The 15,854-nt window shown below is 45.1% G+C and overlaps 1 protein-coding gene across 11 annotated transcripts in view; it reads right to left on the bottom strand.

Moving 5' to 3' along the window:
* LOC148220351 (uncharacterized) overlaps positions 1-15,854 on the bottom strand; it is a 37,971-nt gene that overhangs the window by 12,468 nt on the left and 9,649 nt on the right. The window contains exon 2 of one of the 11 annotated variants that reach the window (XM_088155620.1): positions 613-13,855. The exons of the other annotated variants lie outside the window; for them this stretch is intronic. Coding sequence (XP_088011746.1) covers positions 5,298-7,949 — 2,652 coding nt within the window. The 5' untranslated portion in view covers positions 7,950-13,855 and the 3' untranslated portion in view covers positions 613-5,297. The remainder of the gene's footprint in view (positions 1-612; positions 13,856-15,854) is intronic. 11 annotated transcript variants of the gene reach the window in all.

The following is a 15,854-nucleotide window of genomic DNA, read 5'->3' as shown; positions in this document are numbered from 1 at the left end:
CACTAACTCCCCCACATTCCTGCTGACAGACTGTGTTGTCTACAGTAAACAACAAGAAAAAGCTCTCCTTTGCTCTTAGTTTTTTCTGGCTAGCTGAAGCAAAAAAGCTCCCTAAATTGTTTTTTTTTCTTTTTTATTTTTTCCTCGAACTGTTTAACCTGCTCTAAACTAACAACCCAGAAGAGCACCGGGAGCTCACATCTGTGGCCCACCGGACCTGGCCTGGGCCATGGCATTTCCCAGCACAAAAAACCTGAAAACAGACTGAGTGAGCCAGGCAGCCCACGAAAAAAACTCTTCTAAATCTGTCATCTCCTCAGAACAGCAATAAGTTTTGCTGTTTAGTATTGTTCATTTTCTGCTGAGAGGTGTGTTGCCTGTTAAATAAAGTTTTTCTTTTTTTCCACTTCTCTCCAAAAAAGTTTTTTTCCCCCCGATCCGACTGACAGAGGGACTGCTTGGATCTTTTTTTTTTCCTAGAGGGACTCCATTCAAAAGTTTCCTCCCAAATCTGCCCTAAACCAGGACAAATACTTTTTGGCGCCCAACGCATGGTTCAAAAAAGTGGAAAAAAACCCCAAACTGTTCTGATTATATTTTAGTTATACTTACTCTGTATTAAAGCAGTCAGCAACCATGTTATTTAAATTCATAATGTCTGTCATGTCTGTCAGAGAAAAAACCTTTATAAATCTCAAGTCCCTAAATTTTTTTAAAATTTTAATACCTTTCTAGTCTCTAAACTTATTTTCTTATCCAAAAATGGCTCTAGTAGTGCCCCTAACATGCAGTTTTTTCAGTAAAAGCCCACAAATTAAAATAGCTATTGTAATGAGCTCAGCAATAATAATTTATAAAAAGTTTATAAAAGTACTGAAGTTTGTTCCAAATATTTATGATTTAGTTTCTTCATCCTACCCTGCATCCCAATTCCAATAACATGTTTTAAAAGTTCATTAGTAATTGCACCCAATTTGTTAAAGAAAGAGCAAAAAATAAGGCTTTTCAGCCTTTCCTTTCCTTCTTCTCCCTTAAATCTGTTACATTATTTTTTTAAAATGTTCAGTTTCCCCTAAATGTCAAGAATACCACCGTCCTAGTATTTAATCTAATAAGCTTCCTCTACACAGTCTACAGCCTCTCTAAAATAAAAACTAAAATATCCAAAATAAGTAATAGAACCCCTAACCCAAAAGTAAGCCCAAACGTAAAAAATTCTAAATAGTGTAAGGAATGAAAAAAAAAATAAAACCCTGAAAAAATTTTCTGATCCCCCAGCCTGGGAAGTTTCACATAAACAAATTCAAAACCCAAACAAAAAAAAAATCTAAAAAAAGAGTGCCATAATAAATCTAATAAAAAAAAAATCATTACAATAAACTGAGCCCTAACATATGCTTATCGCACACTACTAACTACTGTAAAGCAGCAAAAAAAAGCAGGGAGGCAAAAAAATAAATCAGCCAATACCCCAGTCACTCAAGTTGTAACTAAACCAGATAATAAACCTAAGCCACTGGCAGTTACTACAAAAAAAGAGCACACCAACAAAACAAAACTAATCAACCAATAAACAATAATAATAATAAAAAATCCTCAAAGCAAACTTCCAATGCAAAATCAAAAGTCAAAGCAACTGACACAAAATCAAAAACCAATATTAAATCCTTATCTCTAAAAAACCTTTGTAGCCTAAAAAAAATTACACCCAACAACCTAATAAATCTACAATTAGTTAGCTAGTCCATCTTTAAAATGCTACAAGCAAAGCTACAATTCTGAATAGTACTAAAGCAAGGCATTTGGGATCCGTATCACATAATCCAGTTATTAACCAAAAAATAATAAAAAAAGCTAATCCTCAAAGTCTTTGGGCATGGGTCCTGGGAAGTGTGGTACAAAAATATCTATGTGCAAACAATCTCTATATGCAACAAACCCAATAAAAAACCATAAAACAAAAAAATCCAACTCTTAAAAAAAATAACAGTAATAAAAATTATCTTCTCAAATAACCTAACAACTAAAAATCCAGACTTAGTACCATATACATCAATAATGTACAAAAACTTGTACAACTTAGGCCACAAAAATACTCTTCTGCTTTAGCAATAATAAAACAAGATAACAAAAAACCCCCCTGTGCTTAATATAACAAAAAAGCTCCAAGCATATACAAATACCGTGCATGGACCAACACATGCCAAAATTGCAGCTGTAAAATCTTATCTACAAAAATTAAAAGATAAAATTTAAAAAAATTCACTAAAAACTAAAAAAAAAAAAAAATAAAAAAACCACCAAAAAACTTTCTCCAAATTTCAGATGTACAAATCAAAAATTCTGTCCCCAAACGTAAATATTCCTCAAATAAAAAAAATAAAAACCTTTCTCACAAACTAAACTATAGTCTTACCTGCGTAATTCTAAAAAAAAACATTAAAAAAATCCAAAAACCGACTGCTGCTCTAATAAAACAAGTACTTAAATTACAAAACAACAAAATACAAAAAAAAGTTCCACCAAAAAAAAAACCAGCTCCAGTTAGCCGTAACCAAACTGCCAAGTATAATAATAATCATAATATGTCTTATCCCCTTGAAAAAAACAAGCTTAGAGGGGCCTTGCCTCTAGCCAAGTAACAGCTAAAGAAAACCGTGTTTTTTAAACTATGTAATTTCATTAACCTAGCACATCTAAACCACAAAAATATAAGGCCTTAGTCAACACCAGTTCACAGTACACACTAATCTCATCAAAACATATAAAAACAAATTCTGTTTCTATTACTAATGTGACAGGGGGATCACAAAATTTTACTTTAGTAAAAACAAAAGTAAACCTAACTAAAAATAAATAAAAAACCACCCTATTATAACTAGCCCAAAAACCTCATGCATTTTAAGCATAAACTTCCTCCAAAATAAAAATTTCAAAAATCAAAAAAAACTCAAGTAAGCTTTTAAAATAACTGCTGTAAAAGCAAAAAGCATTAAGCAATTAAACACCTTACCTAAACTGTCAAAAAACCCATCTGCAATATAACTCCTAAAAATAAAAAAACAACAAATACCGCTGGCAGTACCAAACAAATCGAAATACTGTAATCCCCATCCACAAAATAATTCATAAACTAAAAAACCAAAAAGTAGTCAACAAAACCCACTCACCCTTCAACAGCCCCATCTAAGCTATACATAAATCTAAAAAAAAAAAAAAAAAAGTAACAGTAAACTATCACACATTAAATAAAATAACTCCACCACTAAACACTGCTGTGCCGGACATACTAAAACTACAGTACAAGCTAAAATCCAAAGCAGCAAAATGGTACGCCACCATTGACATCACCAATAGATTTTTCTCCATTCCTCTAGCAACAGAGTGCAGGCCTCAGTTTGCTTTCACCTAGAAAAACGTGCAATACACCTAAAACCAACTGCCCCAAGAGTAAAAACACAGTCCCACCATCTACCATAAACTAATCCAAACTGCACTGAAAAAAAATAAAGCTCCAAAACATTTACAATACATCAATAATATCATTATATAAAAAAACACAGCAACAAAAGTATATATAAAAAAAAAAGTAATTACACTTTTAAAAGTTTTGGTTAATCTACATATTGGGGTCAATTGTCCAACCATGGCCCCAGGCTATGAATTATCAGCCCCCTGGCTTGCCCCCTTCCCTTCGACATTGTGTATGCTTTTTGGGTAATGGGTGTCCTTGTCTAGCTAGGAAGGGATTGTTTTGTCTAACTACCCTGTGAAGAGAACTTATTAACAACTAATATGTAGTTTCAGAGTTACACACTAAGCAGCAAAGAATCTGAAAAATATAAAAGCTAAAACCCAAGGCATCAGTCTCACTGAATTTTCAAAGCAGCCATAATCCCTTGAAGGATCTACTTGTGAGAAATGACGCTCACTTTTTTTTTTTTTTTTTAATTTCAAAGGTTTATTTAACCTTAGGAAAAAAAATACAACAAAAGACTGAATACAGAGAAAAATCAGCCCTGGGAGCACAGGACTAAACTGCCATGTGCTCACCTACAGAGTGGATGCTGTTTTTTATACCCCTAGGCCTTCTCAAAGTCTTGTCGGTTAACCCCTTCTTTGCCGTCCATTGGTGGAGACTACTTTCTTACATCTTGATTGGCAGTCAGGTGTAGTAACAAGCCGGCCCTCCCCAAATGCCCCGACTACCCCAGCTATCTCGTGACAACAATACAAGGGGGAGGGGAAAGAGGACTATGGGTGGATATATCACAATAATGTAATTATATAACCACAAAACTTAATATACACACAATATTAATCCTTTAATTGTGAGAGCCAACCATCATATTACTCATCTAAAACATACTTGCAAAATGAGTTCTCCCGTCTAAGTCTATTGCTTTCTGTCCTGGTTTTGGGCAAATTTGGGGGAAAACCTCCAGAAGGAGCCCCCAGACAGCAAACCCCACGACTCCTCCCCCCCCACCCCACCGGGTTCGGGAAGAATTTCCTCGGAGAAGAGTGGGAGAAAAAACCTGTTTATTTAACAAGCAAGACACTCCCCAGCACAGGGAAAAAAGACAACACCAGCTGACAAAAAAAACTCTTTCACCGTTCTGAAGGGATGACAAAACTCAGTCTCTCTGGCGAGTGGTCGCTCAGTTATCAGTCTCTGGCGCTGGGGATGACTGCTGCAGGTGACAAAGTGTAGCCTCCCGGTGTTTCTTGGGGTTCCCAGGTCCCCGTCCGTTCAGATGGTATCCAGGAGAGGGAGGGGACGGGGTGGAAGAGAAAACAGTCCAGGGAAAAAGTTGGACTGCCTAGCTGAACTAACTAATAAGCAGAAAGCAAGGGCAAAGCGAAGGAAAGAAAAAGGCAGAAGCGAGCAAGCAGACAAGCAAGCAGGCAAGCAAGCAAGCAAGCAAGCCGAGCTAAACCCTCTCCTAAACATAGACCATGGGGGAGGTGAGCCGGCTGATAATAAGACAAAACAAAGCTTCACTCTCAGACTCAGTCCTGGAAGCACAGGACATAATACCAAACATAATCAGGACACACGATTGGAGATAGAAACACCATAACATCACCCTAGGACATTCCACCCCTTATCTCCATATCGTGAACATACTAAACAGCATGTAAAAACTTCAGCAAGTAGAAATTTCCATCTTTCACTTATTCGGACACATTTTCTTCCATCTCACTTGCTCAAACCTTCGACACTTACACATTTCCTTCTATCTCACTTGCTCAGACCTTTGACACTTACATATTTCCTTCGGTCTCATGCTGCCTCACCCCACAATCAGATCTCCCTGAGGCACACATCGTGTTGTTCCATCTCTCTGCATTACCCACCATGTACAACCTGGTCCTTGAGCAAAGACAATCCCACGAATGGGTTTGTCTGTACTCGGGGCAGAATTGATCCAAACTGCCTTCCCCAACAAACCTCTGATATGTGCCACTGGGACTTTGTCTCCATCTACTATATTCAGGGACTTAGACTGGGCAGGGCCCGCTCGGTTGGTGGAACCCCGGGTGTTAACTAACCAAGTGGCCTTTGCTAAATGCTGCTCCCAGTTTTTGAATGATCCCCCACCCAATGCTCTCAAGGTGGTTTTTAACAGTCCATTGTACCTTTCCACCTTCCCTGCAGCTGGTGCATGGTAGGGGATATGGTACACCCACTCAATGCCATGTTCCCTAGCCCAAGTGTTGATAAGGCTATTCTTGAAATGAGTCCCATTGTCTGACTCAATCCTCTCAGGGGTGCCATGCCTCCAAAGGACCTGCTTTTCCAGGCCCAGGATGGTGTTACGGGCTGTAGCGTGAGACACAGGGTAGGTCTCCAACCATCCAGTGGTGGCTTCCACCATGGTCAGTACATAGCGCTTGCCCTGGCGGGTTTGAGGCAGTGTGATGTAATCAATCTGCCAGGCCTCTCCATACTTGTACTTGGACCACCGCCCCCCATACCAGAGGGGCTTCACCCGCTTGGCTTGCTTGATGGCAGCGCACGTCTCACAGTCATGGATAACTTGAGAAATACTGTCCATGGTTAGATCCACCCCTCGGTCTCGTGCCCACTTATATGTGGCATCTCTGCCCTGATGACCTGAGGCATCATGGGCCCATCGAGCCAGGAACAACTCTCCTTTGTGTTCCCAATCAAGGTCTATCTTCGACACCCCTATCTTTGCAGCCTGATCTACCTGCTGATTGTTTTTCTGCTCTTCATTAGTCCTACTTCTGGGAACATGGGCATCTACATGGCGAACCTTCACAGGTAATTTCTCTAACCGGGTAGCGATATCTTTCCACTCTTCGGCAGCCCAAATTGGTTTTCCTCTACGCTGCCAGTTAGCCTCTTTCCATCTCTCCAACCATCCCCACAGAGCATTGGCTACCATCCATGAATTGGTATAAAGGTAAAGCTTTGGCCACTTCTCTCTTTCAGCAATGTCTAAGGCCAGTTGAACCGCTTTGAGTTCAGCAAGTTGACTGGATCCACCCTCTCCTTCAGTGGCCTCTGCTACCCGTTGCGTGGGGCTCCATACGGCTGCTTTCCACCTCCGATTCATCCCCACAATGCGACAGGAACCGTCGGTGAATAGAGCATAGCGTGTTTCCTCTGCTGGCAGTTGGTTATATGGTGGAGCTTCTTCAGCCCGTGTCACTGGTTCTTGTTCCTCATCTGTGACACCAAAACTTTCACCTTCAGGCCAATTTGTAATTACTTCCAAAATCCCAGGGCGATTCAGTTTTCCAATCCGGGTGCGCTGTGTAATGAGGGCAATCCACTTGCTCCATGTAGCACTGGTGGCATGGTGGGTTGAGGGAACCTTTCCTCTGAACATCCACCCCAGCACTGGCAGTCGGGGTGCCAGGAGGAGTTGTGCTTCTGTGCCAACCACCTCTGAGGCTGCTTGGACCCCTTCGTAGGCAGCCAAGATCTCCTTCTCTGTTGGGGTGTAGTTAGCTTCAGACCCTCTGTAGCTCCGACTCCAAAATCCTAATGGTCGGCCTCGAGTCTCACCAGGCACCTTCTGCCACAGGCTCCAGGACAGACCATGGTTCCCGGCTGCAGAGTAGAGCACGTTCTTCACATCTGGTCCCGTCCTGACTGGGCCAAGGGCTACTGCATGAGCAATTTCCTGCTTTATCTGGGCAAAAGCTTGTTGCTGCTCAGGGCCCCAATGGAAATCGTTCTTCTTGCGGGTGACCAGGTAAAGAGGGCTCACAATCTGACTGTACTCAGGAATGTGCATCCTCCAAAAACCTATGGCGCCTAAGAAAGCTTGTGTCTCCTTCTTGTTGGTTGGTGGGGACATAGCTGTGATTTTGTTGATGACATCAGTAGGAATCTGACGCCGTCCATCTTGCCACTTCACTCCCAGGAACTGGATCTCTCGAGCAGGTCCCTTAACTTTACTCTTCTTGATGGCGAAGCCGGCTTCCAGGAGGATTTGGATGATTCTCTCTCCTTTCTTGAACACTTCTGCTGCTGTGTTCCCCCACACAATGATATCATCAATATATTGTAAATGTTCTGGAGCCTCACCTTTTTCTAGTGTAGTCTGGATCAGTCCATGGCAGATAGTAGGACTGTGCTTCCACCCCTGGGGCAGTCGATTCCAGGTGTACTGCACTCCCCTCCATGTGAAAGCGAACTGAGGCCTGCACTCTGCTGCCAGAGGAATGGAGAAAAATGCATTGGCGATATCGATAGTGGCGTACCACTTTGCTGCCTTGGACTCCAGCTCGTACTGCAGTTCCAGCATGTCCGGCACGGCAGCGCTCAGTGGTGGAGTCACCTCATTCAATGCACGATAGTCTACGGTCAGTCTCCATTCTCCTTCAGATTTACGCACAGGCCAGATGGGGCTGTTGAAGGGTGAGTGGGTTTTGCTGACCACCCCTTGGCTCTCCAGCTCACGGATCATTTTATGGATGGGAACCACAGCATCTCGAGTTGTTCTGTATTGTCGGCGATGCACTATGGAAGTGGCAATTGGTACCTTTTGCTCTTCTCCTTTCAGAAGTCCTACAGTACTTGGATTCTCAGACAGTCCAGACAAGGTGTTCAATTGCTGGATGCCCTCTGTCACCACAGCTGCTATCCCAAATGCCCACCTGAATCCTTTTGGATCTTTAAAATACCCCCTTCGGAGGTAATCTATGCCCAAAATGCATGGGGCCTCTGGGCCAGTCACAATAGGATGTTTTTTCCATTCATGTCCAGTCAAGCTCACATCAGCTTCCACCAAGGTAAAGTCCTGTGATCCACCTGTCACACCAGCAATAGAAACAGATTCTGCCCCCACATATCTTGATGGGACTAATGTGCATTGGGCACCAGTATCAACCAAAGCTTTATACTTTTGTGGTTCCGATGTGCCAGGCCAACGAATCCACACAGTCCAGAAGACACGATTTTCCCTCGCCTCTCCCTGGCTAGAGGCAGGGCCCCTCTAAGCCTGTTTATCCTTCTTTCCTTGGGCATATGTCTTAGAGGTTCCTTCAAGGGGATCAGATATATCATCATCATCATACTTGGCAGCTTGGCTACGGGCAACTGGAGCTGCTCTCCTTTTGGTGGAACTTCCTCTTTGGGTCTTGCCTTCCTTCAATTCACGCACCCGTTGTGCCAGAGCAGCAGTAGATTTTCCATCCCATCTCCTCATGTTTTCTCCGCAATCACGTAGGAAGAACCACAGCTCAGCTCGTGGGGTGTACCTCCTCTCCCCATCAGGGGAATGTCTGCGTTGGATACCAGGGCCTCTAATTTGTACTGCTGAGATTTGGAGAAGGTCCTCTTTAATCTCCTCCCTGAGTCTTTTATGATTCTCCTCTATCTTGTCTTCTAATTTCTGCAGACGTGTTTCCACAGCTGCAATTCTGGCATGTGTTGGGCCATGCACAGCATCTGCATATGCTCGGAGCTTCTTTGCCATATCAAGCACGGTCTCATCCCTCTCGTCCCGCTTCATTATTGCTAAAGCAGAAGCATATTCATGGGGCCCAAGTCGTACAAGTTTTCGCCACATCACAGATGTACATGGTACCAAGTCCGGATTCCTAGTTGTTATGTCATCTGAGAAGATAATCTCTGCCACTGCCATTTCTCTCAGGCGTTGGATCCCTTGTTCTATCGTCTTCCAGTGGGTCTGCTGCATATAAAGATCATCTGCACACAGGTATCTTTGTGCTACACTGTCCAGGACCCGTGCCCAGAGGCTGTGAGGGTTAGGCCCTCTCATCATTCCTTGGTCGATGACAGGATCATGTGACAGGGATCCCAAATGCCTGGCTTCAGTGCCATCCAGAATTGTAGCCTCGCCTGCAGCATCCCAAAGACGGACCAACCAACTAATTATAGACTCATCAGGTCGTCGGGTGTAATCCTTTCTTAGGCCACGGAGGTCCTTTAGGGAAAAAGACTCAATATTGGCCTCTGATCTTTTACCAGTTGCTTTGACTCCTGGTTTTATGTCAGGAGGCGTCGAGGGTCCTTCTCCTGCATCATCATCATCATCATCCACTGGTCGATCAGTCTTGTCTGTGCACTTTCCACTTCTCGTGCTGGTAGCAACAGCCATTGGTTGAGGCTTACTGACAGGTTTAGCTGCTGGCTTAGGCTCACTGTCTGGTGTAGTTGTTGGCCTCGAGCCTGGGGTGTTGGCTGCAGCCTGAGTGACTGGGATAGTGGCTGATTTATCTGCCTGTCCCCCTTCCTCTGTCTGCTGCCCTACAGTATCTAGCAGGGTACGGTAAGCATATGCCAGGGCCCAGCTCACTGCAATGATCTTCTTCTCCTTAGAATTACCATGGCACTTCTCTTTCAGGTACTTTGCTACCTCAGCTGGGTTCTGAATTTGTTCACATGGAAAATCCCAGGATGTAGGGTCAGAAAATTCCTTTAAGATTTGGCCCATATCCTCCCATTTCCCACACCATTCAGGATTCCTCACGCCTGGCTCTACTCTGGGGTCAAGGGTCTCAGCCCCTCTAGAAATCTCAGCTCTCATTCTAGAGAAACTGCAGACTGTATAGAGAAAGCTTACTATATTAAACACCAGAAAGATGGTCTCTTTAACACTCAGGGGGAACTGAACATTCTCTAATAAGGATGTAACAAATTCAGAGGAGAAGAAGGAGAACAAAGGCTGAAAAGCCTCATCCCCTGCTTCTCCTCTAACAAACTGAGTGCACAACCACAACCAAGAACCATACATTCCTGGAACAGATTCCAGCACCTTTATAAATCTCCTGCAGGCCATTAAAACCAAGCCCAGCCCGATGGATATTTTGGTCAATGCCCCTCTCCTACAGAAACTACGCATTAGGGACAATACCGGAGCTATTTCTGGATAAGCAAATAAACCCAGGGACCACAAAGGTATTAAGACTTCAAAAAACCCTAGGGACCAAAATCCCATGCAAGCCTCCACCCCAAAAGACATGAATTCCAACAACATAGCCAATAACTGCTCTATACCAACACAAAAGAATTTGAACCAAATTATTATTATTAGAACAGGGTTTTTTCCCACTTTCTCGAGCCCCACGTTGGGCGCCAATTTATTTGTCCTGGTTTTGGGCAAATTTGGGGGAAAACCTCCAGAAGGAGCCCCCAGACAGCAAACCCCACGACTCCTCCCCCCCCACCCCACCGGGTTCGGGAAGAATTTCCTCGGAGAAGAGTGGGAGAAAAAACCTGTTTATTTAACAAGCAAGACACTCCCCAGCACAGGGAAAAAAGACAACACCAGCTGACAAAAAAAACTCTTTCACCGTTCTGAAGGGATGACAAAACTCAGTCTCTCTGGCGAGTGGTCGCTCAGTTATCAGTCTCTGGCGCTGGGGATGACTGCTGCAGGTGACAAAGTGTAGCCTCCCGGTGTTTCTTGGGGTTCCCAGGTCCCCGTCCGTTCAGATGGTATCCAGGAGAGGGAGGGGACGGGGTGGAAGAGAAAACAGTCCAGGGAAAAAGTTGGACTGCCTAGCTGAACTAACTAATAAGCAGAAAGCAAGGGCAAAGCGAAGGAAAGAAAAAGGCAGAAGCGAGCAAGCAGACAAGCAAGCAGGCAAGCAAGCAAGCAAGCAAGCCGAGCTAAACCCTCTCCTAAACATAGACCATGGGGGAGGTGAGCCGGCTGATAATAAGACAAAACAAAGCTTCACTCTCAGACTCAGTCCTGGAAGCACAGGACATAATACCAAACATAATCAGGACACACGATTGGAGATAGAAACACCATAACATCACCCTAGGACACTTTCACAATCTCATATTTAGAAATCGTTTGATAACTGATCAAATAGTTGCTGAAGCTGCTAGAAACTCTTCTGGCTATCTTACCAGCCGGCATACCACTATGTTGGGGGTTGAATTGTTCCCTTTTCTTTCTGTGGAATTTTTCCCATTGTTATGCTAAGTATTTGTGGCTACACCTTAGTGGCAATAGTTTTCTCTCGCAGGGGGGTTGGGGATAGAGGGACACCGGAAAAGGAAAGGTGGGACAGGGGTCTGGGACGGGCTCTCACTCTCTCGCTTGGCTCGTGGAGTGAGAGGAGGACGGCCCGTGCTCCGATCTAGCATCTTCCCTGCCATCCCAGCGCTGAGATCCACGTTCCCTGCCGTCGAACACCGCTCTGCTCCTCTCCCACTTCATCCTACTACCTCCGGACACTCTGCCGAGCACCACGACCTACACCGTGAGGGGGGAGTCATTCCTCCATCCCTCTCACACCTGGGCCGCTGCTGCCATCACTCCAGCCCTCTTTGACTGCGTGGGATCTGCCCTGCCCACAGCACTGGTAACTGAGCACAGGGAGAGGGAGCCTGTGGCCACAAAGGGACTGGAACTCACCTATACTGTTCTGCTTTGTTGTCAATTTTTATAGCTGTTGTTGTTTCTACTATTTTGCCTTGTTAGATATCAGTAAAGAACTGTTATTCCTATCCCCATATCTCCTGCCTGAAAGCCTCTGATTTGAAACTATAATAATTAGAAGGGAGGGGGTAGCACTCTGCATCTCAGGAAAGCGGTTCTCGCCTTTCCTTAGCAAAATACCTTTCTTTCAAACCAAGACACACTAACAGAGAATATCTAAGCCCTCTCGCCCAGGGCATCTTAGTGAAATATACCTGACATCTCTGGAAAGGATGTATAGCCCAAGGGTATTCCCCTGCCTTGCAGTCTCTTGTAGTCTGGATATTAACTTTAGCCGGGCACCCCTCAGTAGCTCTTTTTGTTAAAACAAAAAGACCCAAGGCAGTATATCTTAAAGAATGTAGCTGTCAATCCTCGAGTCCCAACGACCCTCCATGGAGCCATCCCAATATTTGCAGGCTCAAAGCTCCTGGCATCCACTGTCTACTGTCCTTTGTAAATCAATTCTCCTCTCTTTCCTCTGCACCACCACCTTTATCTCCAACTAATCAGGTGGAAAAGACAGCACCACCACCACTACTCCCCCCCATCCCCCGGAGACAGCTGAACCACTGGGAGGAAAGGGCGGATCTCAGAGACCTCTGGCAGAAGTGCTACTTTCTCAACACCTCTATTGGCCAGTTGATTACCTATTGTATCTTCTGACTACCCTGCCTGATGTCCCTTAACAGCTCTTATTTCTACTTTTGGTAAATTCGCCACCTCCAGCAAGTGAATAATTGAGCTCTCATGAGTGAACATTTTTCCCTGCAAATTAACAAACCTCTTGCCTCCCAGCTTTCCAAACTCACGTACCACTCCACATGCATACTTGGAATCTGTAAAGATTCACTACCTTTCCTTGATACACTTTGCAGACTTTTATTAAAGCATACAATTCTGTGGTTTGTGCTGACCATGTGCATGGTAGCTTCCCCCCTTCTTGCAATTCCCTTCCCTTTACTATTGTATATGTTCAAAATTACAATATAATATTGGCTTTCACATTTATGTATTAGCTTTTGGATGTTGCTATTGATCATAAGTATTTAGATATGGTACAATTCATAACTCCTTTTATCTGTTTCTTAGTATAACAATCTATCAGTTAAGTATGCACTGTATAGCTTATAGACATAGTGGTGTAATGAACGTATTATATCATAGGTCTTAGCAAAACGTGAAATGTTAACATGCTTCTATAGTGTTAAGAACAAGCTCCTGTTTCTTCTGTTAATGTTCTGTTAACTGTGGAAAACACCCTGTTTATACGTTAATTGTTGCTATTGTTCTGTTCTGATTCCCACTCCCTGGAATTGCCTTGCCATTATTTTGCCATTATGCCCTTTCCCTCCCCGTCGGGTAACGCCTTTGCTGCTCCCAAAATGATGCCTGGCAAATGAGAAGACCGCAAGTGCTTATGGGACACAACTCAGTAATAAAAAAAACCCTAAAAACAACGAGCCAATATAACATCAAAAACTAAAAATGGTACTCCCAAGTAAGAAAAACAGTGAAGAAGATGAAATCACCAACCAGGACTCTCTTGCCTTGTCACCATGACCTGAACAGCACCCGATCGACATGACATCCCTAGACTACGAGCCAACCAGTGTCTTCTGCGGGACTCTTGTGAGGACAGAAGGCCCAGCTCAGCTGCACAGCAAAGCTGAATTCCTCCTCCTTCTCTGGATTGTCCATCGGGAGCAGCGGTGGTGCACGTGACCCGTCAGGCTCCCGCCCAGAGCTGATTTCTCAATAAAGGCATTAAAACAGGAGCAGGTCTCCTTGCCCTTATTCATTTCATTCTGGGGGCTCATCCGGGATCGCCGCACCTGAAGAGGACCAGAGACGGGACGGCCGCCCATCTTCAGACCTCCAGGACAGCCGGCATCTTGGACCAGAGGATCAGCCTGGGACAGAAGAACCAGAGGAGAGCCGGTGGCAGGAGTAGGAGGCAAGTGAGTGATGTGTGAATGAGATGAGAACCGGCAGCTCGGATCCCCAAAGTGAGTGGGACCCTTCATACCGCAGTTCCGGACTCTCGCGAGAGGGCTGGCCGGAAACAGGGGGAAGGGAGAGGTCTATCAAGGCCTAGTGAATGCTTGAAGCACCTCCTAGGGGATAGAGAAGGTTTCCCCCTTCCGGGCACGCGGAGGAAAACCCATAGTGTGAGTCGCACACATTTACGGTAGGGCCCCCCCCCTAAGGAGGGAGACCTAGGTGACTCCGGGCGCATGGAAGCCTCGGTGTTGAGTGAGTGGTGCTCATTTTTACAGGGTAACCCCAAGTACTGCCAGCGCTGAGTGTCCAGGAAGGCCTGGGTCCCCAGGGTCGGACCAGAGGCCCTGTAGGTGGTGTGCTGTCACAGCTCCAGGGAAGGGAGGCTGTAAACCCAGTGCCCAGAGCACAGGGGTGGGGAGTCTGGGAATCGCGTGAGGACAGGCGAGGCAGGCATCACACACACGCACACATCCCTTTAGCCGAGGCCATTCTTCTGGGGAAGGGTAGCCAAGCCTGGCCGGTGGAAGGCAAAGGGGTTGGGCCCTGCTTGGGTGGCCTCCTGGTAACAGAGAAGTTACCCCCAAGTAACCCCTGAGAGTCTTTTTGTTCCTTCCTGACTCTAAGAAAAACTCAGGAAGGAGACGGCACTAGAAGTAGGACTGCTTTTAGTCCGGGGTGTGGGTATATCCAGCCCGGCGGGAGGCTAGGCAGGGGAGGTCCTCAGGTGGATCTAGTGCTAGGGACCCCGGCAGCGTCGAACAGGAGTGGTCAGAGTCCCGCAGGGGCAAGGCACGGGGGGGTAGGTAGGGGGTTTGGTCACTAGGACAAGCCCCAAGGGCCCAATAGGAAGGTTTGGGCCTTAACCCTAGAAAGGCTAGTGAAAGTTTGGGTTTAAAGAGATGGGAGGGTGCTGTAGTAAAAGAAGAAGCTCCTCCAAGAAAAAGATAAAGAACATTCCACCTAATAGCCCTCTTGCGCAATTGCTTAACAAATGGGATACTCTGGAAGTCACAAAAGGCCTAGATAGAATTAAACTAGTTCATTATTGCACAGAGATTTGGCCTAAACTACAACTGCAAGGGGATTGGCCTTGGTACGGGACCCAAGACCAATGGATATGCTCACAACTAAGCCAATACCTGAGAGTTCAAAGTTGTCCTGACCTTGAACAGCTAGCCTATGCTGCCTGTTGGCAGGAAATTGACACAGGCTGTGATAGTGCAAAGATACATAAATTACAAATAAATGAAAAAGATAAGGGGAATGAGGGAGGAAAAGAAACAAACAAGGGATGGGACCCCCTCGAATATCTACCATCTCCCCCTCCTATCTACCCAGCAGTACCTGAAGCCCCTCTTCTAGCTCCCCCAGTTATGCCCCAAGTTCCTCCCCCAACTTACTCTGCAAAAACTTCAGTCCCCCCTTTGACCTCTATTGCAAAACCTTTGATTCCCTTCCCCTCAGAACCCATAATCTCCATTCCTCCGCCACCAGTGATTCACTCATCACCTGCTCTTAGTGTTCCTACACAAAACCTGACTCCTTTACCTATCCAGTCCATCTATCCAGTCCATCGCCCTAACACCTTCCCCTAATCTGCCCGTGCCTCCAGCCCCCTCTGTTGTCCCTTCACCTATTTCCTTAACCCCATCCCCAGTGTCCCCCGTAGTAGATTCAATCTCCTCTCCGTTGCTCAATACCCTACCTCCTCCTCTAGATTGGGAATTAAACTGGCTATCTTCAAATAACACTACAACCTCCAATATATCTGCTTCCCGAGGTGATGACCTGGCAGAAGGACCTTATTGCCACACCAGGTCTAAATCATCAAGGACAGAAAGACTCTTTCCCCTCAGAGAGTTCCCTATGGGTGGAATGGCCGGAGAAGTCGGATTTCTAAATGCTCCT

Source organism: Sturnus vulgaris, chromosome W (genome assembly GCF_052056855.1).
Source record: "Sturnus vulgaris isolate bStuVul1 chromosome W, bStuVul1.hap1, whole genome shotgun sequence".
Classification (NCBI taxonomy): Eukaryota; Metazoa; Chordata; class Aves; order Passeriformes; family Sturnidae; genus Sturnus; species Sturnus vulgaris.
Note: the sequence above shows the minus strand (reverse complement) of the source record. Positions and strands in the feature narration are given on the sequence as shown.